This window comes from Scardinius erythrophthalmus (genome assembly GCF_964197995.2).
Source record: "Scardinius erythrophthalmus genome assembly, chromosome: 24".
NCBI classification, from domain to species: Eukaryota; Metazoa; Chordata; class Actinopteri; order Cypriniformes; family Leuciscidae; genus Scardinius; species Scardinius erythrophthalmus.
Genome location: NC_138244.1, coordinates 18,933,968 through 18,958,357, shown reverse-complemented (window position 1 = coordinate 18,958,357; position 24,390 = coordinate 18,933,968). Strand labels below are relative to the sequence as shown.

At 38.1% G+C, this 24,390-nt stretch overlaps 1 protein-coding gene across 14 annotated transcripts; it reads right to left on the bottom strand.

Annotated features, from left to right (window-relative positions):
* Positions 1-698: 698 nt before the first annotated feature.
* On the bottom strand, positions 699-23,418 carry tpm1 (tropomyosin 1 (alpha)). Of its 14 annotated transcripts, none has more exons than XM_081356474.1 (10): positions 23,117-23,351; positions 22,260-22,385; positions 22,000-22,125; positions 16,364-16,497; positions 11,990-12,107; positions 11,380-11,450; positions 10,064-10,139; positions 8,766-8,828; positions 8,539-8,608; positions 699-1,496 (listed from the first exon to the last, which is right to left on the bottom strand). In XM_081356474.1, the coding sequence occupies exons 1-10, from the start codon at positions 23,228-23,230 to the stop codon at positions 1,414-1,416; spliced, it is 981 nt and encodes a 326-aa protein (XP_081212600.1). In that variant the 5' UTR covers positions 23,231-23,351; the 3' UTR covers positions 699-1,413. The 14 variants fall into 14 exon arrangements, with proteins under 14 accessions (XP_081212600.1, XP_081212604.1, XP_081212598.1 ...); XM_081356479.1 differs by lacking the exons at positions 699-1,496; positions 22,260-22,385 and adding exons at positions 4,669-5,194; positions 6,815-6,893 and having other exon boundaries at positions 23,117-23,355; XM_081356475.1 differs by lacking the exon at positions 699-1,496 and adding an exon at positions 6,677-6,893 and having other exon boundaries at positions 23,117-23,355.
* Between the last annotated feature and the right edge of the window lie 972 nt (positions 23,419-24,390).

Below are 24,390 nucleotides of genomic sequence, written 5' to 3'. Positions count from 1 at the left end.
TTTAAATTGGGCACTATTTGAGAGGACAGCAATTTGAAGTGATGTTCGAAACCATAGTGGACGTTATTGAGTACACTCATTCAATCCCATAATGCACCGCAATAACGAGTGTAAAACCGATGTACAATCAACGGCTAGAGAATACCCATAATACACTGTGAAGGTCGCGTCAAATGAAGTCCCGCATCTGCCCAGAAGATGGCGCCTGAAGCTGAATCATCCATCCACCCATTTTACAAACCGCTGGTCCAATGGCTCAATATCATACAGGTATAAATTCCTTTTTAATTGATTAAATTGTTTAAATAAAGTTAGATACATACATAGTTTCCATAGAGTTCAAGATAAATCTTTTAATTACTACATGAGCTGCCACTTTGCCAAATTTCAAATGATTATTAAACAAAGCACAAATTATGCAAAATCGGCAGCCCTTCCGGCGAACTCAGTGTCTGAATTCACTCACTCGTTTTCATACACTCCTTCAAATGGACTATATTAGTGGAGTAATGTAGGGAATAGTGAATGAGGGTATAGGGGGCGATTTTTTTTACTTCCGGAGGCCGACTGTTGCAGTCTATTGGCATAATGAGTGGGAGAAGATAAGGCTGTGTAATAAATAAAGGCTAACAGAGAACAGAATTCAGAGCAGAATTGCATTAACCCCCTCAAAAACAGACCTCAGGCTTTAGAAAATGTCAAATGGAGTGGTTTTTATTTATTTTAGCTTTGTACATTTATGTATGGCATACATTTAATACATCTACATTTAAAATGACTAAAATGATCGAGGCACAACCAAATATGATTTCATCATATTTTTCTAATTCAAAATGAAAACATTTCGAACCACAAGGTTTTCGGCGCAAGCGAACTCAGAGCGTTTGCAAATAATGTTGCCTGACATCCTGAAGCAAAATGGGAAGGAAACAAAAATAAATAAAAAGTTGGAGAGTAAATAAGTCCCTTTAGGGCTAAATGTTGGCACAGAGAATGATATCCAAATTGGAAAGTGTATAAAGTTAATCATAAACCTCTATAAGCTACACACTGCTAGACGTCTGCCTTCACAGTAGCACCAGTATACATAGGACAACCTAATCCAATGTACACTATAAAAGAAAAACCTTTCAATTTCAATTCAACTTGGCATCAGACTCGATCGTGTCCACTAGAACCGTTATGTGCATATATTGAATTAAGTGCAATTGCTGCTAACTTTGTTTCATTTGTGCACAATCAGAATAAAATGAACATGTACCATAGTATTACATAAAAAAATAAAATACAAGGAAAACTAAAGCTTTCGTAACAAATGGCACATGTTATTCAATCTGATAGTTGTCAGGACGAAAAAAAAAAAAAAAAAACGAATACAAAATGCAGACATCATCATCATTATGTGACCAGGATTCACATGTTATTCAGCTCCAATAGAGTCTGTTCCAACATCTGGTTCATTTCCACGTTCTCTTCTTTAGAATGTGAGAGTTTTTCTGTTAGAACATCAAGTGAAAGACACGTTAATTTCAATGCAAAGCCTGTGGGGAATAACATGCAGTGGATACCTTGAGCAGGTTCATTCATAAACGTACGCTTCACTGCCTATAACCAGTGTTGGGGAAACGTTCAATATTTTGCATTACTTACTTTATAATGGAATGGAATGCGCTACTTTTTCCTTATCTGGCCTTGCTTGTTTTTTTTAACACCAAAAAGCCAATTATTTGGCAAATGTTTCACACCAGAAGTGAAGTGAATGTAAATGTAAATGCCTGTACAGTAGAGGGTGCAGCTCGAACAAACCTTTTAACAGTAATACGCTTCCCCCAACACTGCCTATAACAGACTTTACACACTCAATTCATGCTTTCATTTAAATAATCATAGCAGAGATACATTTTATAGATATATTTATATAGATATATACTGATATACATGTGTTAATATATAAATATCTAACAGACAGTTAAAGAGTGCTGACTCTTGCATAAAGCAAAAGGCATTAGATGACATCCTGATTAAAGTGGTAGCCATCCATCACCTAAATGCTGCCTTCAAGTTTTTCCGGGAAGAGTTCGGAAGCTGCGATTACGATTTTGGTCGCGCTAAAAGGCACTGGTCAATTTCTCTTTCAATGAATGACAAAGTCATGAAGAGCAAATCAATTATTTTTTAGAATTGATCGTTTATATAATATAAACATATTTATCAATTATTATTAGTGATCAGTTATTAATAACGCTTTTTATCAATGTTGAAAACAGTATTTGCTGCTTAATGTTTTTTGTGGAAATCATGATACTTTGGTGAGCATACGAGACTTTTCATAAAAATGATATTTTGACTGGTAGTGAGTGTGTTCAATTGTGCACAAAATATGGCATAACGTTTATTTTTGTGTTAAATATCTATTATGATCTTCCCAACATGACTTGAAGGCAGCAAAAAGTGTTACAAAAACACATTCCTTGAACTTTCAATCACAACAGCATTCATTTTTAGACACCATTTGGTGATCAGAAACAAAAACAAAGCAAAAAGTCCACACTAGTTTTAGTCTTCATTCAAGGCCATTCTTAGCTCATTAGAAAGAAGGCGGTTTTTCTCGAGTTGCTGGTAGAGACGGTCTACAGGAGCGGGAAACGCAGCAGGTTAAGACAAGAGAAACAGAGAAACAGAGAAAGAACAGAGTGAAGAAGAAATGAGAACAGCTGGAGGGAATAGTTAGTAACATTTCACTCAGACTGAAACCAACCTGGAGAAGGTGTTTGTGATGGGATCAGACAGCAGGGTGTTTGTGAGAGCTCATGTATCCACTAGCAGGGCTCAAGTTTAACAGAACATACAGTGTTGTGTGGTTGTTGGCCAACACGGATGAAATTGGCAAAAAATAACTTGCAACAGTCTTGGAAGTGTCAAACAAATCATTAATCCAAAGTTAGTAACACACTGTAGTGTTTCTCAACTCCATGTCCATGTGTTTCATTAAAAGTTCATGTTAGTGTACGTATTTGCCATGGTACCTGTCGTTTCCATTACATTAATTTTCACTTTGTGCTATTTTCTATATTTTTGATGACTGTGGTGGCTCATGTCAACTTATTAAAACTAGTTTGCCTAACCTTACCTTATACTGTTTGTTCATCATTGTTAGTGATATTCCAATAATGTATGTGTGATGAGTGAAGTTGGACGGTGCTTGTGCATGTCAACCATTTCTAATAAATAAATACTTGGTTCAAATTCCTAAAAATTTGGGTCGTAGGTTAGTGACCGTGGGAAAATGTGGGTCCCATGGCCAAACCAGTTGAGAACCACTATATTATAGCAGCTATTATTGCTAATTAAAATATCTACTAAAATTAATAACTTGAAGAGTTCAGATGCAAAAGCCTCTAAGTGCAATCTGAAATTTTCTTCTAAAATGTGTATTTTTATCAAGTCCAGCAATTTCACTTTAATGACAATTAATAGTAGCCTGGTTAAAACCAGACCATTCTCAGTAGTAACTGAGTTATGGTCTGGCAAAGCTTCATTAATAACTCATTTCCAAAGGGGTGTCACCAACGGACGTCGCTCAAATGCCTCTGGGCGCAATTGGATAGACCTAAAACCAATCAGAGCGATCGTCATCGTGTAAAGCCATATGCTGCGTCCTAAGTTACACTACGCCATAAAAGTATGTACTCTTTTTGTGAAGAAAAGGTATTTACTTTTGAATGTGTAGCAAAAAAGTAGGCAAGCTTTGGGACATATTACTTTGTCATCTTTATCTGTCGCGTGCATCCGGTCACGTAAACCGCCCTGTCAATCATCTTGTCACAGTTAAAATCCTCTATTAAATCTAATTTAATTTCCTACCGTTTCGGAGAGAAATGTAGTAGCACGTTCATCTGCCAGTGGGTCTTTCATGGAGACTGTCCTCATGTGTTTGCAATTTGAATATAATAATGCATTTAAAAGTTGGTGCGCTTCACCAACGGACGTCGCTCAAATGCCTCTGGGCGCAATTGGATAGACCTAAAACCAATCAGAGCGATCGTCATCGTGTAAAGCCCGCCCCAACGTTTCTGATTGGTGCCGCGATTTCGACGGATTAGAAATGGGCTTGAATGGGCTTTGCCAGACTACTAAATCTAAATTTGCCGGAAGTTTGTCTGGGTTTTCCCAGGCTAAAATAATAGGTCATTTTCATTGCAATTAAAGTGAAATAAGTGAACATAAACATACAAGCTTGATAAAAATGATCATTCTACAAGGAAATTTCAGATGGCACTTAAAGGCTTTTGCATCTGAAGTCTTCATTTATTAAGAAAATATTTTGCTAAGAGAAAAACCCCCTACTTGACCCCACATTCACCCTACTTAACTCTTAACTCCCATTCCTCAGGAGAATATGTAAACGGCAGATTAGGAGCTTAGAGCTGAATGACACAAAACAACAAGTCCCACCATATCCTATTTTCTAATGATTGTGTAACTATTATGATTCTATAAGATATCCCCCCGTCAATGGTTTAGGGGTATGCTAAAAACCCCAACCCAAAGGGTTAGCGATGCTAGCTCAAACTCTTTTCCTGAATGGAAATAATAATTGTATTACCACAGGTTAATTTAAGTTGCGGTTGACGCATGTTTTTGTAAACAAGAGCAGAACAAGCACGACAGGTAATCATGTGGTTTAATGAAGACGTTAGAACAAAGGTGACCGTCATTCTGCTTCCATGTCAAAACTTGATCAAAAAGCCACAGAAATTTGAATAGCCGGGCAGAATGAATTTGCCTAACATGTAAATATGTCGAATAACCAACGTGCAGAGCTCTAGGAACGTTCCCCACATGAAAAGACGTCAGCTTTATTAAACACTTGAGGAACAAAAGCTCGCTTTCTCCTCTCTGAATGGCAATAACAGCGCATATAATAACCATAAAGGAAATCCACGACTTCTACCAATGCTTCCGACTTTATTACAGCCACAGCAATAAAAGCACATAGAAATGAAAAGGAAAATAAAGGTTTACATAGTTTTACATAAAGCAGAAAGAATTAAAGGGTCTGTACAAGTAGAGATGAGCAACAAAACACAATGATCGATGAAGAGAGGGAAGCGGGATAAGAGGGAAAGAAAGGCTGGAAAGAGCAGAGTGATGTCGTTCAGCCAGCGGGAGGCGTCTTTGAGGAACATTTTATCTGCACGGGGGGAAGAAGTAAAAAAAAAAAAAGGGAGTGATAAAGGGGCAGAAAACTACCAAACACAAGAGAAAGGGAAGAAACCACCACACACAGGAGCCACGATGCTTACCGTCCAGAACGGACGCTGGATGTTTATTATAAAGAGCCTCTATGATATTACTGAATGGCCACACAAACACACGGCTGACTTACCAAGCAGCGCACACACACTCCTAAACAACTACTACATAGTGACACCGCATCAAACATGATGTGGACAGATGAGATCAGAACCCATTGGGCCTGTCTTCTGAACAGAAGGAGACCTTGTTAGTAGTTCAATTTTACACCAGAGGAGAGAACACACACACACACACACACACACACACACGAAACGCTTCCCACTGTAAAAGCGTGGTGCGTTTCTGAATTCTCCGAGTTAAGTCTTCACAGTTACTGCTAATAGGGCTGTAGGCAGTTTTTTATTATTCTGTTTGTGTTATAAAATTAAGCAACATCCTGAATATTGTTATTTTAAGATAGAAGGACTTCAATATGAGAGATTAGATGGGTGACTATCATTTTCATGAACTCTGATTCTGATTCTGAGATTACTTCGTCACAGAAATCCCCATGTTTTCGTTTAAAGCGTACACTAACGTTCAAAAGTTTGGGGTCGTACGATTTTGTTGTTGTTGGTGAAAGAAATCTGCATTTATTTGATCAAAAATACAGTAAAACAGTATTATTATGAAATATTATCATCGTTTAAAACCACTGTTTTCTATTTTGATATAAAATTTAAAATGTAATTTAATCATTACTCCAGTCATCAATCATTTGATGCTCAAAAATATTTATTATTATTATTATCAATGTTGAAAACAGCTCAATATTATTGTGGGCCGTGACACACACATATATATATATATATATATATATATATATATATATATATACTTTGACAATTTAAAAACAGCAAATTTGTAATATTATGAAGTTCTTTGCTGTCACTTGTGGACAACTGAACCCGTCCTTGCTAAATAAAATAATGAATATAAATAAAAAAAACGAATTTGTAATGCCCCCAAACATTTAAACGGTAGTGTCTATAGATAAAAACATATGTTTGTTATATTTATATATAAAAAATATAATAAATATTCTGTGCATTTCTTCAGTGAAAAACTATTATTATTTTATATTTCTATATAAATGTTTAATTTAATAAAAAAAAAGTATTTAAACACCACAACAAATATATAAACTTTTAAAGCCATATTGCCCAACCTTAGTACTGAAAAGCAAAAGTTTAACCAAAGAGAAAGTTAGTTGTTTGTTTTCTCACAAGATTATTTTGAATAAAGTGATACAATAGTTATGAATTCAAAACACGAAACTCCTATGCACTGACTCTACAAGCAATGGCCGAAACAATTTGCAATAAGCAAACGGCTTGACATCAAACACCTAGAATAACAGACCACATGTCTTGTAGAGTTCCAGAGATAGCAGAGGTTTTAAACAGAAGGAAGAGTCATAGTGTGTGAACTGAAGATACAAGACCTTATCTAGAGAGGGGGGTTATGGGTAATAGGGGAGGGGCATAGGCACAGGCAGAGACCGCAGGTGAATTACATTGAAGTCATGTCGTTGAGAGCGTGGTCCAGCTCCTCGCTGATGGCTTTGTACTTGAGTTTCTGGGAATATAACTCATCTATCGTGTGTTTGATGGAGGGGAGACAGAGGAGGGTGGAGAGGAAGAAGTGGAAGGGGTATAAAAGCAGGTGCAGGAGTGAAGCATCCAGTCCAGCGGAGTGACAGACAGTGAAGAGATATAGTGGAGGGAAAACAGAAAATAAGGTTAACGAATGAATGAAAAGGAACTGAAACAAGGAAAAGACACGACAAATTGGTCAGAGCCATGGCGAAATACCCGTCAATGAATAGTTCACGCGAAAATTAACATTCCGTCATTATTCTCTCGCGCTCATGTCAATCAAAACATGTATGACTTTTTCATCAGTGGAAAACAGACATTTGCAAAATGCCCAGAATGCTAGTTTCCAGCACAACGTCAAATATGGTTCGTCTAGACGTCATTTCAGGCGTTATTGGTTTCCTGTCACTGATGTCAAACTTCCACAGGACACTATGTAGTGCACATGAGTCATATACACTACTTTTAAAGTATTTCCTGATGCTTATGGCCAAGACTGTGTGTGACCACATACCAATAATGAATAATACATACACCACAGTTCAAACGTTTGGGGTCGGTAAGAAGTTTTTGAATGTCTCTTATGCTCACCAAGGCTGCATTTACTTGATCAAAAACACGGTAAAACACTAATATTGATAAATAAAATAAACTATTTTATAATCTATTTTTTTACTGTGATCAAAGCTGAATTTCAGCATCGTTACTCCAGTCTTCAGTCTCATGATCCATCAAAAATCATTCTAATTGATGATTTGCTGCTCAGGAAACATTTCTGATTATTAATTTTAAAAACAGTTGTGCTGAATATTTTGTGGAAATGGTGATACATTTGTTTTCAGGGTTCTCTGATGAATAGAAAGTTAAAAAGACGTTATCTTTTGTAACATAAATGTTTTGACGGTCACTTTTGATTATTAAATGAATCCTTGCTGAATAAAAGTATTTATTTTCTTTCTTAAAAGACCCCAGACTTTTGAACGGTAGTGTAAATGTTCTTTTACTGTCACTTCTGGGAGTTCAAAAACATCAGTTACCATTATGGAAAAGGTGCACTGTGGGAATTTGTTTGTGAAACATCATTCATGCTCCACAGAAGAAAATGAAATCAAACAGGTTTGGAACGACATGAAGGTGAGAAAGTGACATTTTTCATTTCTGGATGAACTATTCCTGTTAAGGTTCGTACTGATGTCTCTCAGACCTGGACGTTGCATTATCACAGTGCAAACACAGTAAGTATGACTATGAAAATGAACTTGTGTAAATCTAAATGAGTAGAACAGTAGAAGACTCTTTAACAGCAGGCTCATAAAAGCCAAATCAAGCTTAAACGCTGCGTGTAATTGGACCTCCGTCACACCGGTGTCACCTTACAAAACAATGTGAAGTCTGTGTGTGGATCTGCTCAATGACTGGTCTCTTCAAAAGAAGTAATGCTTAATTGTGTGACTGAACCGATAAGGAAGCCGAAAGAAAGCCGGCGGGGCAGAAGGTTTGAGGAACAGCATGACGACAGAGAAATAAAAGGCTGAAAGAGCTTTACGACCTGAAGCGATTACTTCACAATCACACGTATGAATGAAAATTCGCCAGGGGCTGAAATGACTGATATGAGAGAACAAGTGAATGAAAGTCCTACCTTCGAGATCATCGATGGTCTTCTCAAGCTTGGCGACTGACCTCTCAGAGAACTCGGCACGGGTCTCGGCCTGCAGAACACAAAAACATTGTCCTGAACAAAGAGTCATTTCTAGGAAATAAAATATTCAAATGCACTGAACAAAATAGGGAGACATTTTTTATTTTTTTTTTATCCTCCCCTGGACAGAAGGACGACTAAAAAGCCTGTGATAAAGTAGTTCATACCTCCTTCAGTTTGTCAGTAAGGACCTTGATCTCCTCCTCATATTTGTCTTCTTTCTGTGAGTACTGCAGACATCACAAGAACGACAAACATTAGGACAAACCAGCACACACGACCACTTAACACTATATTAGTGCTTAGCACACTTAGGCTTCTTGTTACTGTACATAAAATCGCGTAAATTATATATATTTTTCCATATCTGATCTCTAGGACGGACTGCCTACACTTATTTTGTAAATGACATTAAGGACAGTGTAGATATTCAATTATATCTACTTTGGTTGCATCAGCAAGACATTTCAGATTATTTGTCATTGTAGAAAGAAATCATTTATAATAATAATGATAATAATTGAGTTAATCGAGTTAACAACAACACTTGATTATTTTTATTTATTAAGAAAAAAATATATTTTTCAATTATAACCCCATTGACTTCCATAGTAGGAAAAACACTAACACTGAGGGTAAGTAAATGATGACAATTTACATTATTAAGTGAACTATTCCTCTAATGTACAACAGTGATTAAACTAAAAAAATTGGCCTTCCAGCCAATCAGAATCGAGTATTCAGACAGACCATGGTAAAATTAAATCTTTAAGGCCCATTCACACAAAGGACGATAACTATAATGATAAAGAACTAAAAATTGTCCTAATATAAAAGAATAGCAGAGTCCACGGCACAAAGTAACAATATTGTTGGAATCACTTTCAGATTTTTTTTTTTTTTTTTTTTACATCTGATGAACGATAAAAACACTGACAACCAATTAGAATCCACCCTGCTGCTCGAGCATTTAAAGCGGCAGACGACAAAAACTGCAGTGCTGGTATATAATAAACAGAACCTTATCGTCCGCTGGTGTGGATGCTAATATAGTTATCGTCATAATAGTTATTGGAGTGAACGGGCCTTTACACCTCCTACTGAAGACGACCCTGACCTTTAGCTGGTCACAAGCATATGTAGCGTTCTGTATGCTGGTGCCTCCACTAGGCTGCTTAACCAGCTCAACCAGATTTCACTGTTAACAAGATTTTCTTGGTCTATCAGAAAGACCATCGAGCTTAAAAAGAGGCTACGCTGATGCACCGGCTAAACCAGCAGCAAAGCAGGGGAAATCAGAAAATTAAGCTGGTATTTTCAGCAAAGGACGTAACCCCTCTGTTGACAGGCTCATTGGCATTTTGCAGACAAAGATGGGTTGTGAAACATAATAACACACTGGTTATCCCGGTTGGTTCAGGAGGAGGGGTGGACGGTGTGCCTGGGGCAGCAGAAGCACACCTACCTTCTCAGCCTGGGCCTCCAGGGACTTCAGGTTGTTGGTCACAGTTTTCAACTCTTCCTCAAGCTCAGAGCATTTGCTGGTGTTTTACACACAGAACGCAGAGGAGGAGGAGGAACAAGAGGAGGAAAGGTACATTGAGAGGAGGAGAACCAGAAGCAGGTTGGATGGATTGACATCAGGGAACCAGAACAGAGGAACAAAAGAAATAAAAATCCCCAAAAAAATCAATCAAAACAGGGTTGGAGGACAAGGGGAGTCTGAAATCCCATTAACGCAGCAGGAATGTGACGATCTGCCGCATGCAAACTGTTACACTTTACAAGAAGCGTTCGATTAGCAGCATTCCTGCTAAGTTAGAAGGGCGTGAAACCAAAAACCAAAACAAAAAGACGGACCAAACAAGGCTGCACTGGTAGCAAGCAGGACACACACATTCTGGTGGGACAGTTAGAGTCATGTGCAGTAGTACCTGTTCTTCTGATGCCTTTAATGACTTAAAGGCTTGGTCCAACACTCGAAGCTCATCCTGTAATCTTCGATTGGTTCTGTGAGTGTGTGCAGGGGGAAGGCCATTCCACAGGTGGGCCACATGCAAGTTAACAGTGCATGCAAAAATAAAACGTTATAAAAGACAACCAAAACAGGAATGTGAGGCAGGTATTAGCCAACAGCAAAATGGGAGTTAAATTCTGAGGGGACAGACACACAGGACACATTCTCGCGTTGCATCTGAGCAATTGTCGGTATGTTTCACTAGTTTTGGCGGAAGTAGGAGGTCATGTATTTTCCGTCTACTGTTTTATAAATACTTTGTACATACTACTTGTTTGATGTACTGATTTTTCACTTTCGAGACAATAGGGAAGTAGGTCTATTTGGATGGAGGGATAGACTGAAGGCCCGAGGGTGCATTCATGAATGCAAAGGTTCATGTCAAGTTAAAAATAGAGCATTACAGCATGATACGTGTCAGTTTAAACAATGGACCAATCAGAAAAAGAAGGGGGCGGGATGAGGAGCGTGCACTAAATGTCGACAGTTTACAAAAGTAACATTTATCTGCGACTTTTATAGTTACAATGGACTGCGACAGAAAAAAAAAAGTTTTTTTTTATCTCTGGCGATTACTACACTTTGCGTTCTTTTACCTCAGAAAAGTGAACTGATTAGCTAGCTAGTTAGCATCTTTTGAATGTGTCCTGTGTGTAGGCATACTGACATAAAATCTGTTAGGTTGTGTGAGTCAGGCACATGCATATCAATATGAATGTGTATGTTTGAGCGGACATGCAAGAGGTTGCGGGAACGCCTCGTACCCCTCATTCAGCTCGGCACGCTCCTCTGTGCGCTCCAGCTCAGCCTCAACGATCACCAGCTTACGGGCCACCTGCGCACACACAGGCCAGATCATGGGAGAATTACAAGCCTGTACTTGTGGCCAATTAAAAGAAAGAAAAGTACACTTTCTACACATTAAACAAAAAAGATTTAACAAAAAAGAAAATGAAAACAAGATAAAAAAACACAACACCACCACAAGACAAAACGAAAACAACAACAATACAAAGGGGATTGAAAACAAAACAAAACAAAACCACAAGACAACAATCAAGCAAAACGAAAACACAAGACAAAAACACAAAAGACAATAAAAACAAGATAAAATAAAAACAAAAACAAAAACATGAAATAAAACTAAAACCAAAACAAAAAAGAAAAATGACAACAAAAAACAAAAATAAAAAAAACCTCAAAGCGATATTTTACTCAGATTAGAAAATACAGCAAATTTTTCATGCTGAACTGAAAGCATCTGCTTGCTCACACTAAGTGTGATTGGTCATGTGATAAGGCAGGAAGTCATTTGTTTCTTTTTTCCTGTGTGTGTGTGTGTGCATGTGTTTCTCGGTGGCTGAGGAAACCTGCCTCCTCGTATTTGCGGTCGGCCTCCTCAGCGATGTGCTTGGCCTCCTTGAGCTGGATCTCCTGGATCTCCATCTTCTCCTCATCCTTCAGAGCTCTGTTCTCAATGACCTTCATGCCTCTGGAAGGAGGAAGCAAGCAATAAAGTGAAAGGAGGAATGAACTCTCTCTCTGACTCAATCTGGATTGATAACTCGGCACAAATTACATTCAAAGATGCCAACTTGTCTGCAGCCAAGCTTTGGAATCGAAGACACTGTTTTAGTTTTCTTGAGCTTTTGGTTTCTAAACCCACGTTTGCTCATAATGTCAGAACAGTGATTGTCAGAGATGAATGGGAGGGAAGAAGCACTTAAGAGCTGGACCAGGTCTCGGTACAGAGTGGTTCTATGCAGGCGCACTGGGCCGGAGACAGAGAGGGCCTCTGTGTGGGCAAACAAAGGAAGGGAAACGCAGCCTAGTGCCTCTACAAATTGCTGTTTATTCAGAAACCCACTGGCTCTACGCACACAGCTCACGTCAGTTGTTTAGGCCAAAAACAGCATCACACAATGACAACCGTCTGCATTGCCCTTGATTTTTATGCTATATGCAGAGGCATTTCAAGGGCTTAAAAAAAGCCTTGTCTGTGCTTTACAAGTTTAAACAGACAAATAATACTAAATATTTTAAATGTTTCATATATTTTAAAATATTTTATATTAATGATGTTTTATTTTATTCATATAAATATATATAAAATTTTATATATATATATATATATATATATATATATATACACATATACATATATATATATATAGGTACATGCATACCTACTAGGAATTGCGCAATGACTAATTTCAACAGAAACGTGCTTCTCATATCTGTATCTCTACACACACATGACGGGCGGCAAAATTGACGTGTACCAACAACTAAATTATTTTAACGTATTCTCTTCGATAAGATGTTGATATAGCAACTATTAAGTAAGTTTTATTCATAATGTTTCTCCTTTAATCCTCATATATATATATATATATAATATTTTTTTTTATATACAGCAAAAACAGTAATATTGTAAATATTTTTACAATTTCAAATAACTTTTCTATTGTAATGTATTTTAAAATGTAATTAATTTCTGTGATGGTAAAGCTGCATTTTCAGCATCATTAATCCAGTCTTCAGTGTCACATGATAAGTCACATCTAAATAATTTTGGCCACCACTGTATATATATACACACTGTATACAACAACAGAAAAGCAATAATAACACTTGCCTAAATACAACTAGGACGTTTCCGAACTACACATGTAGGCTTGTGGTCCTGGTGATTAGCGAATTACACAGACGTCCCTCAGCGCGCACACAAACAGTCTTTATGCATGGCACCAGATGTGCGGTGCAGGCTAGGAAGTGGCAGCATGTTGTCATTTCAATAGCAACACAGTGGTGGAGCCTCTGCACACAGCAACCACAGTTCCTGCGAGAGGGGGAGGGACGGGGTGCGGGCCAGTCAGCTGACGACTTCTGCTTAAGTGAATCAGGTTGACAGTCCTGCAGAACGCCACACTTGATAGTCTTGTACTCTACAACACCACTGTATGGCATGCTATAGCTCTGTACTGTATATACTAGGGCTGGCCAGTATGGACAAACTCTTATGCCATGGCCATATGCAATTATGGTAATGGTAGTATGCAATATATCACAAAATAGTGTTTTTGCTGGAAATGCAATGAAGCAAGATTTGTTATACAAACTATAATGTTACATCAGTCATTCACGTTAGTGCTTGGCTAATGTATGCGCTGTTATTGATACAGTTCCCACATGTGCACCTCAAATTAGAAATATACACATCGGCTTGTTGATGGATATACACTTGTTAATACAGATGGGAGGATTTACAGTTGCAACATCTCATAATGTATGACAAACTCAATAGCATATCACTGAGAAACGTCCTGCTTGAGTCGTCCTTGCGATGAAGGTTCGGGTTGAATAACTAGTTCTTCCAATGTTTATTCATCGGAATCGCACTTGGATTGATATGGTAAAATCAACGGCATCATTACGGTCTTTACAGTGTGTGCAATCGCTGAGGACTGAGGAAGCCTCCAGAGCTGAAGTTCAGTTATAGTACGGGGTGTTTAGTTTCCTAGACGTGCTGTAAGCGATTGACCAATCACAACAGAAAGGGCCGTTTGACCAATCAGAGCAGAGCAGGCTCGAGGGATATAGAGAATTAATCTTTTTAAGAATGAGTCATTTTAAGGCCCCAATATACTCATGGCAAGCTCTTTTTCGTTCTTTGCTTAGGGGTAAAAAGAAGTTCGAAATACGCGAGCGATATACTTTTAGCGAAAATCCGCTAAATGATATGCATCCAACTTTAAAACTTGCCGTGTCATCTTTGGACCCTGCGTTCACTAAACATTTCTTACTTATTAAACTTTTTAAACATAACATGACAAAAATGTGTAAAATGTGTGTTTTGCAAAACAAAACAACTTGAATTGCTCTATTTGTAAGTTAACTCAAACTCTTCCGCCATCTAGCTTTAAAATTAATCACGAGTATTCGCTGGGTCACATGACCATAAATGATCAAATTAATCATAAATGATCATCGCATGTTCCTTCCGCTAACGGCCTTGTGGAAGAGATCCAGTTGTTCAATTTCGTTTTTCGCCTACATGGATGGAATTTGCCCATAGATACAGAATGAGTGATCCATTCATTAGGTTTGCTTTATTCACAAATTAGATTCTGTGTTCATTTGGTTGGCTTACAAATGAGATTCCTCGTTCATACGGTTTGGTTCTTTTAAAAGCAAGATTCCATGTTCATTCGGTTCCATTCAATCACAATAGAGATCCTGCAATCATTCGGTTCGCTCCCAAAAACAATATGGTGCTCATTCAGTTAAGTTTGTTCACAAACGAGATACGGCGTTCATTCAGTGCACTCACAAACACGATATGGGCTGCATTTGAAATCGCATACTTCCCTACTGTATAAAATCTGAAAAACAGTATGTGACTGTTGAAAAAAGTAGGCGGCCTATGTGTAGGACGACCTACTACTTCCAGTGAGATTCTGAAGTGTGCATTCGATGGACAGTTCACTATCCTGAGGCCACAGGAATGGCAGTGAAGTGACAACTAATATCGGTATGTCACATGATAATGACAACATGGTGATTGTAGTATGTCCAGATTACATTCACACTACACACATTCATATGATATAAAACATACTTTTTGTATCAAGTAATTACTTATTCAAAAATAAGTACCTAGTATGCGATTTTGGACGCAGCCATAGTGTTGATTCGTTCGTTCACAAATGAGATACGGTGCTCATTCTATTCGGTTTGATCACAAACAAGATATAGCGTTCATTCGGTTCGTTCACAAACGAGATTCTGCCGGACGTGTTCAATGATTCATTCATCGATCCCGAATGAGTGATCCATTTATTAAGTTTGGTTCATTCACGAATGAGATACTGCGTTATGGAAGCTTGTTTCCGCCACAAAATAAAAAATAAATAAAAGATAATTGCGACTTTTTATCTCACAATTGCGAGTTTACATCTCGCAATTCTGACTTTATTTCTCAGAATTGCGAGATATAAAGTCAGAATTGCGTGAAATAAAGTCGCAATTGCGTGTTTTAAAGTCAGAATTGCGAGATATAAAGTCAGAATTGCGTGAAATAAAGTCGCAATTGCGTGTTATAAAGTCAGAATTCTGACTTTTTCTCGCAATTGCGACTTTATATCACGCAATTCTGACTTTATATCTCGCAATTGTGAGAAATAAAGTCAGAATTGCGAGATGTAAACTCGCAATTGTGAGATAAAAAGTCGCAATTATCTTTTAAAATGTTTTATCCTGTGGCGGAAACAAGCTTCCATACTGCGTTCATTTGGTTCGCTCGAAAACGTTCATTCGGTTCAGTTCTCAAACAAGATACACCGTTCATGTGGTTTCCTCACAATGAGATTCCGCGTTCATCAAGATGTTCAGACTCAAAGACGCCGATTTATTCAGTAAATGGCTGAATAAATTCATCTAGTTGGTGGAACCAATTAAACAGCTGAACTATTCGTCCAGTTGGTGCAACCAATTAAACGGTCCTCAGCTCACACTTAAAATGTTTTATGCTATATTCAGCCTTTGAAGGCAAGAAAGTCATCAAGTGTTTCAGAAAGGAGAGACTTCAATGAAAAGCAAATAAGAATGATTCACTCACTCACTTAAACCAGATTCAAATGAGACTACTAGTTCTGCACAGAAAAACCTGGCAAATATTTGACATCAACCGCATTTCACTGCACTATTTGATGGTTTCTGTAACGCGAGTGTGAGTGCTGTACTAACCTCTCGCTCTCATCGGCAGCCTTCTCGGCCTCCTCCAGCTTCTGCAGGGCAGTGGCCAAACGCTCCTGTGCGCGGTCCAACTCCTCCTCAACCAGCTGGATACGTCTGTTCAGGGACGCCACATCACTCTCAGCCTTGAAGAGCACAGAGGAACTGGTATAAATGCTCAAGATCAGATAAACCCCACAGATGTCCACACACACGTCACATAGACTGTGACACCCAAACCCCAAAAATGCTGACAGCTCCCATTTAGCGTAAAGAATGCTCAAGCTTGTATTTGTAACTATCCAGTAGGTTTTGGTGACGGTGCATTTTGGTGTATGCTAACTAGCTTCCATTAAGACCTACTGAGAGAGAGCGATTCCTTCTGCTGTGGTCACACACACACACCATATAACACGTAATTGCAGCAATGCTAATGGATGAGACAGGACTAGGCCATCAGATCATTACCAAGCCTCTGGGACAAAGTTAACAGGCTGTGGGAGGGAGTCCCAACGGACCTACACGGATTACACTGCCAAAGGCCAAACACACACGACCAGTGGAGAACTGCAGGCTGCTCCTGCTACCTGTTACAAACATCATTTTGCTGACTGCAGTGAAACTCAATGCTGCTTTATGAAGCTTGTGGGTTCCCGGTGGCTGTAAACCAAAAATAGGATTGCAGTTCTGTTGTGACGATGCTAAATGTGAACAATAAAGTACAACTGGCTGTCCAATTCATGCATAGAAAAGATAGGCGTTTTAATTTTAGGCTCCACATATATTATGCATTGAAACCAACTCCTAAAATGAATGACTCTTATGTGTCAGTTGTTTTAATGAAGAGTTCAAAAAGACAAACTACCGGTTTGAATTAGTCTGACATTTACCATTAAGTAGCAGCACGTTTCAGATAAAAAAAAAAAAAAAGTTACATTTTGGTAAATACAGTAATTGAAATGTTCCTAAATGAATCAGAATTGAATCAAACTGAATCTGAACTGAATCAAATTGAATTGAATTGAAATCAAAAGCTTGTGAATCCGAATCAAACTCACTCTGAAAACCTGTAGTGAAACCCAGCCCTAATCAAACTCATCTGCCACATTAATAATTATGATCTTTTTTGTTGTTGTTGTTGTTGTTGACATTTTAGACAAACTATCCTATATGTTGAGTATCTACTTTACATCAGATGTAAAATTTGGGCTATAAGAGTCTTGTTACACCATCAAAACACAAAGTTGCATTTATGTTTTTATGGCATGAATAACAAATAACATCTACTTAATGGGATAATGCTGTCATCATTCACTCACCCTCAAGTTGCTCCAAACCTGTATGACTTACTTGTTTTTCACCTACTTTATAGTAGAGAAGTATGCAAAAGATGAGATTTTGAAAAATGTCTAAACAAACAGTTGATGAACCCCATTGACTTCCATAGTATATTTTCCATACTATGGAAGTCAATGGGGCCCAACTGTTTGGTTACCCATTTTTTCTAAATATCTTCCTTTGTGTTCAACAGAAGAAAGAAACTCATACAGGTTTGGATTTGTAACAACTCAAGGGTGAGTAAATGATGACAAATTTTTCATTTTTGGGTGAACTGTCCCTTTAAGTCCAAGCCCAGTGATAGGCAAATGCATACTATAGGGAGCTACATAGGGCAAAGTACAGGTTATATTGTCAGCTGAGATATGAAAAACTGGAAAGCAACTCGGATAACCTTGACAGCCACCTCTGTTTGTTTCTGCACAGTTAAGGTGAGTCCCACTGTATGTGACAATGCAGACTGGCCATATAAGGGAAACGGCTCAAATGCTTTATCAGATGTCCACACAGAGCCTGAGGCAGCAACATTGCCAGTTCATTACGATAAAACCACTACATAAACAGTTCCAGGATCACTACTAAACTGCTGTTGGCATTAGCCTGAAATGATTGCACTCAGACAGAGCATCTGCTCCAATGTAAATGGTCATCAAACAAGGACCTATTCAGAGAAGTACTGTACAACTAACTGGATTATAACCCCACTCTCCAATTACAACAGTCAACAAGAGACAGATAACAGTCTTGTACAGGGATGTCGGTAAAGTTTTGGGTGAAAACAATATAGTCTCTGTTGTTTAAACGTCTTGTTTCAAGAAGTCCGACTTACTCCCGCGAATCGATTCTTTCGAGCGACTTGATTCAAAGAACCGACTCAAAAACGTCTCACTAATTATTTTAGACTCTCAGACGTAATTATCTTCCATTTTTTTCAGATTAACTTTAATTTTTATTAACAAGTCTCTTAATCATTTAATAAGTAAATTTATAGCATCAATATAATTTGCAATCATATTAAACAAACCTACAAATTAATTCTAAAAATGAATTTAGTCTTAAAGTTTTTGCTATTTAAAAAAACAGCAACTTATTAATAGGTTTTTTTTTTTTGCATGATGGCAATGTTAATTCACATCTGATGTTATCAGTTCACTCATCAGTTGCTGGCTCACTGCTGGGAATCGATCATGTTTAAACGAAATGTTTCCCGTTCATTATTTCGCTTTATTATGAGTAGGACCGTTCCAGAAGAGACAGACCTCGCAATGAGTCAATGAATTGTTGATCAGAAAAACGTTTCGTGAATCAATTCCGACTAAATTTGTGGATCGGTTCAACTGATTCATAAACAAGATCCGACTCAATATTGCGACTCGTTCGAATACGAGTCAGACATCGTTATTCAGCACCTTTAAACTCCATTTAGATGCGTCAGTCTATAATCACATAGGCAAGCATTTCATTCGCGGCTCCTGCTAGTCATAAGTCGGAGCTCTTAAATTACATATATAAAAACCGGGCGTGTTATAGTCTACATATCGCCGTTTAACGGGCAGACAAACAGCGCGTAGAGGGCGTCTGAGAAATTCCGCTACGTTACCGCGCACATCATCATCATATCCGCATATTGTATGCGCGAGCGTTTAAATGAGCAGATTCCCGTCGGAACGCGTGGAATGCGCGTGACGCTACACTGTAGCGAGTCGCCTTTCAACACATGCACTTCACACTTTATATAATGTGGCGTTCTTACTGTTTCTCTGGCTTTCCTCTCGAGCGCCAAGTCCCTCTGCAGTTTCTCCGCTTTCTCTTCAGCTCCGTCTGCTTGCTCTTGCAACAGTTTAATTTTCCTCTTGACTGCTTCCAGCGATGTAGCCGCCATTATAATTTTAAATAACCCCTAAAAGCCTCGTATAGTACCGCGTTTCCTTAAGAGTACAGCTCAGAGACGCTGCTGCCCCTGATCTGTGTGTGTGTGTGTGCGCGGAGCAACGTTTACAGATCACACCGGAAGTAACCATGTTTTCATAGGCGAGCCCCAAACGACGTCATTACCACAAACTAGGGCTTATCTGCCGCTTTACATCAAACAGTAATTTCCATGTCAGACATGCGCGAGGTGAAATGTAATGCATGTTTAATGTGTTAAAACTTTTATTTTTTATTAATTCGTTAACTCGTAGGTGATTGTAAAGTCATTTGGGGGATATGCATTACTCGCTGCACACCTGAATGAACGCGTTAATCAGTGGGCTGGTGGGTCACCGACTGGGATGCTCCTGCTGCTGAAACTGAGCTGCTAAATATGGAATGGCTTCACTGGGAGGGGTGCGCCGTTCCGGGCCTCCAGTCTATTCGTTTGGTCCTGTTGCGCCCTCTATAGGGATAAATACAGCATCGACCAGATCTGTGTGTATATATATATATTAAATTAGTGCTGTCAAATCGATTAATCACGATTAATTGCATTTAACATTAAAGTTAGTGTGTGTGTGTGTGTGTGTGTGTGTGTGTGTGTGTGTGTGTGTGTGTGTGTGTGTGTGTGTGTGTGTGTGTGTGTGTGTGTATACACTTACACACACACATATAATATATAGGCTACACACATTATATAAACTAATTATCTAATTCATGTTAGATTCAATTAATCGATATATATATATATAGTATATATATATATGTATGTATATATATATGTATATATATATGTATATATATGTACATGTATATATATATATGTATATATATATATATATATACATATGTATATGTATATATATATTTATATATATATATAAATATATACATACATATATATATATACATATATACATATATATATACATATGAAGAGTTCAGATGCAAAAGCCTCTAAGTGGCATCTGAAAATTTCTTCTAGAATGGTCATTTTTATCAAGATCGTATATTTAAGTTCAGTAATTTCACTTAAATGACAATTAATAGGTAATTTCCATTGCCATTTAAGTGAAATTACTGAACTTAAATATACGATGTTGATAAAAATGACCATTCTAGAAGAAATTTTCAGATGGCACTAAGAGGCTTTTGCATCTGAACTCTTCATATATATATATATACACACATACATATACATACACACACATGTATATATATAAAAGCTTTCCTGTAGCTCAAACAGTAGAGTGTTTGTGCTTGCAATGCCGAGGTTATGGGTTTGATTCCCAGGGAAAGCAAGAATTGATAAGAATGTAAATGTGTACCTTGCAATGCAATGTAAGCGTCTGCCAAAAAAAACCCATATATGTATGTACTGTTTGTGTATATATATATATATGTGTGTGTGTGTTTAAAAATATTGTAATATTTTAATTTGAAACTTAAGTAGGCCTACAACCAAATTTCGCGCCCTTACTGTAGTTCTGTCATTGAACACGAGGGGGAGTCCTAGTGAGCACTATCCAAGACCACAATGCAAATATCTATTATTTTCACACAACAAAACTGAGTGAAAGTGTATATTTTTTTAACGATTTTGCTTCTCACAGATAACTAATTTTAATGCGTTTAATTTTATTCGAGATAACTCATGTCGAATCACCGGAACAAAACGACTCAGGTAAACTGTTCTTTGTAACTAGATGTTCGGAGACACGACCTTCTCATGCAAAGCTATGCAAATACTTCACAAGACTTTGGATTATCCACTCATGCAATACTCGCAATACAGTTTAGTTTGGACACTTAATGAATGGCCATTTAAAAAGAAAGTATTCCAGTCGTTCAGTCTTTGTCGAGGAGGGCAGAGCCCAAGGAGTTGAGCTCGAGCTGAGTCTTGACCATATAAAGCACTGGGCTAAATATAACAGCCTGTCTGCTCTCTCTCTCCCTCTCTCGTCTTGGAATGCACGTCTTGTAATTTAAATCGCGAATCTTATGTTAATGTTTGCTTACCTACCCTAACACTCCATGTTTGGTCAGAGGTATGCAAATTGTGTTTATATCACCATGCCATAGGCGACTCTTTGCCCTTATAGATAACTGATCACGAAATGATGTCACACATACAGTTCATAAAACCTAAAACGTGGCGTGACGTCACTTTATTGTTTATTTATCTCAAGAAATGACGTGTGAGGAAAGTGTTACTTAAATGAAACATAATTGAAAAGTTTCCTAAGTGCAACCCGGGTCCGAAAACAACACCCACCACAACCATCTTCAAATATGATATATGACAGACATTGACTATAGGCCTAAAAAAAGTGTCATGCCCAAAGTGTCAGGAAAAGATGCGTGAGGAAGGCGGTGAAGAAGCTGCATATACTCACATCTGCGGCTTTCTTCTCAGCCAGCTCCAGTTTCTCCTGGGCATCTTTAAGAGCCTCGGAATACTTGTCGAGCTCATCCTCAGTGCCCTTGAGTTTCTTCTGCAGTGCTATGAGGTCATCCTCAAGCTGCGCGTGTTCGAGTGAGTGATTGACAGCAGTGAAGAGCGGGAAGCAGAGTGCGCGTGGAGTGTGGAGGCAGAGAAAGAGACGGAAAGAAAGAAAAGTTAGGGAGATTCAGACAGGGACACACGGGAAAATACCTTGGTGGCGACCTCGTCGGCGGTCAGGAGCTTCTCCTCGACACCCTGGTACTCCTCAAGCACTTTATCACGCTCGTCCTCGCTTACGCGCAACCTCTTTTCCAACTGAATTAGCTCGTCTTCTAACTACACATGCATAAATGACAGTATTCACAACAAAAAAGGTAAACGTTTATTACAAATGCTATTAAAACACTAAATATGTCTACTTCGGGCATGCTATTTAACCCTTCGTGATGATCTGTTTGTGGTCTCTTATAGCAAAATATAGACTAGAGACCACGGAGAGTTAAAGTGTCTGTAATATATGCCAGAAGAGTTTTGGTTTGATCAGGGGTATATTTTAAGGGGATACATTACGACACTGTTAAAAAATAGCGAAAGCTTAAGTGTAAGTGATTTCAAGGTTAGGTTACAACCTTGTAGTTACACATTTTCAACCATTTTGAATTTAATAGCATACTAATAATAACAATCTTGTTGAAACATTGAAAACCAAATATATTCGAGTAGAAATCACAGACATTTGCTTATTATTTATCCTACTCGGGGACCAAAAGTATCTCAATGTATATCTCAATATAACATGAGGGTTAATTGAATGGATGGCTGCATATAGCCTACATTTTCCTGCATTAGATGAATGACAACATATAAATTATTACATTATTATTACAGCAACACTAAATAGATAGATATAAATAGATATTGTTTAAACTGACAATGAAAAGTTTACACTTTTCCCGTTACTAATCCACTCAGGTGCAGTAATAATCCGTTTATTAAGTAGCGCGCGCGCGAGACCGACGCGTGCCCGTAATGGATAACTTTTTAAAGTCCTCATTAAAACCGCAGACCTGTTTGCTCCTGTCCTCCGCTGCCTTTTTGTCTCCCTCAGCCTGCTCAGCTCTGTCCAAGGCATTCTCCTTGTCGAGCTTGAGCATTTGCATCTTCTTCTTAATGGCATCCATGGCTGCTTGTTATTATGGGCTGTTGAGCTGAGACAGATAAAGGTCCACAGAGGAGTGCCGGTCAGAAGCGCTTGGGACTGAACGCAGTGCTGGAGTGCGAGCGCCCGCTCCTGTGCGCGCTCTCAAATACGTACTTTCACGGGAGGGGTTACTGAATTCCTCTGGACATTCAATACTTTTTTGGAAACACCCGCATTGGGCTGCTTCTTTTTTATGGATCTGTGTGGCGATTCGCTACTGCTCGACATTTGACCGTTTATATGCCTATATAAGGGGTGTGATGGGCAAGGCGAACTCCTTGAGATGTCTTCATACACACTGAGCGCGACGGAATGGAACAGAACGCACGCGTTTGTTGACGTGACGCTCTGTTATCCAAACGCATCGCTCAATCGGATAACTAATGACTAATGTATATGCAAAATAATACATCTTTTAATTTAGTATATACACTTTAAGCCTGGAAGAGAGTTTTAAGAAAAACATCAGATGTTACATTTTCGCCTTTGTCTTTTGGCTTGCTTAGTTGGGGACATTTAATATTCAACAATATTATTGATCTGCCTGCATTGACACCATTACATGAGAACTGAACTGAGCTGGACGATGACATCACTGTTTTCTCCAGCGGCTATATATATAGGCTAAATGACCTAAATTAATAACTTTTTTACAACAAAATGAACCATCACTGAACTTACTTAAGCTGGACTATGACGCTATTTTCTTCTAGAAACTAATTTTGTTGCGTTATTTTCCTGTTATCTGTAAAGCTGCTTTGAAACAATTAGTATTGTAAAAAGCGCTATATAAATAAAGGTGACTTGACTTGACTTAAATATAAACCAAATGCAAATAAATAATTTGTTATGGGTATATTTTGGTAATTAGAAATAATGTATTGAGGCATTTAATGCTATTTTTAATTTCTGTGGCAGGGGTATTGGCCCTTTAATACTGTATGCTATTTAGTTGGGATGAAAAGGTCCATCAACATCATGGAAAAGTGTTGGACCAAGAGTCAAAACTCAGATTCTCTTATTTCTGACTGATAACATTATCTCATAATAACTAAGATAACTCATTAAGAACTCATACATGCCGTTTGTTTCAACACTTCTTCACTATAAGAATTAACAAAAACTCTGCATGGGCTTAAA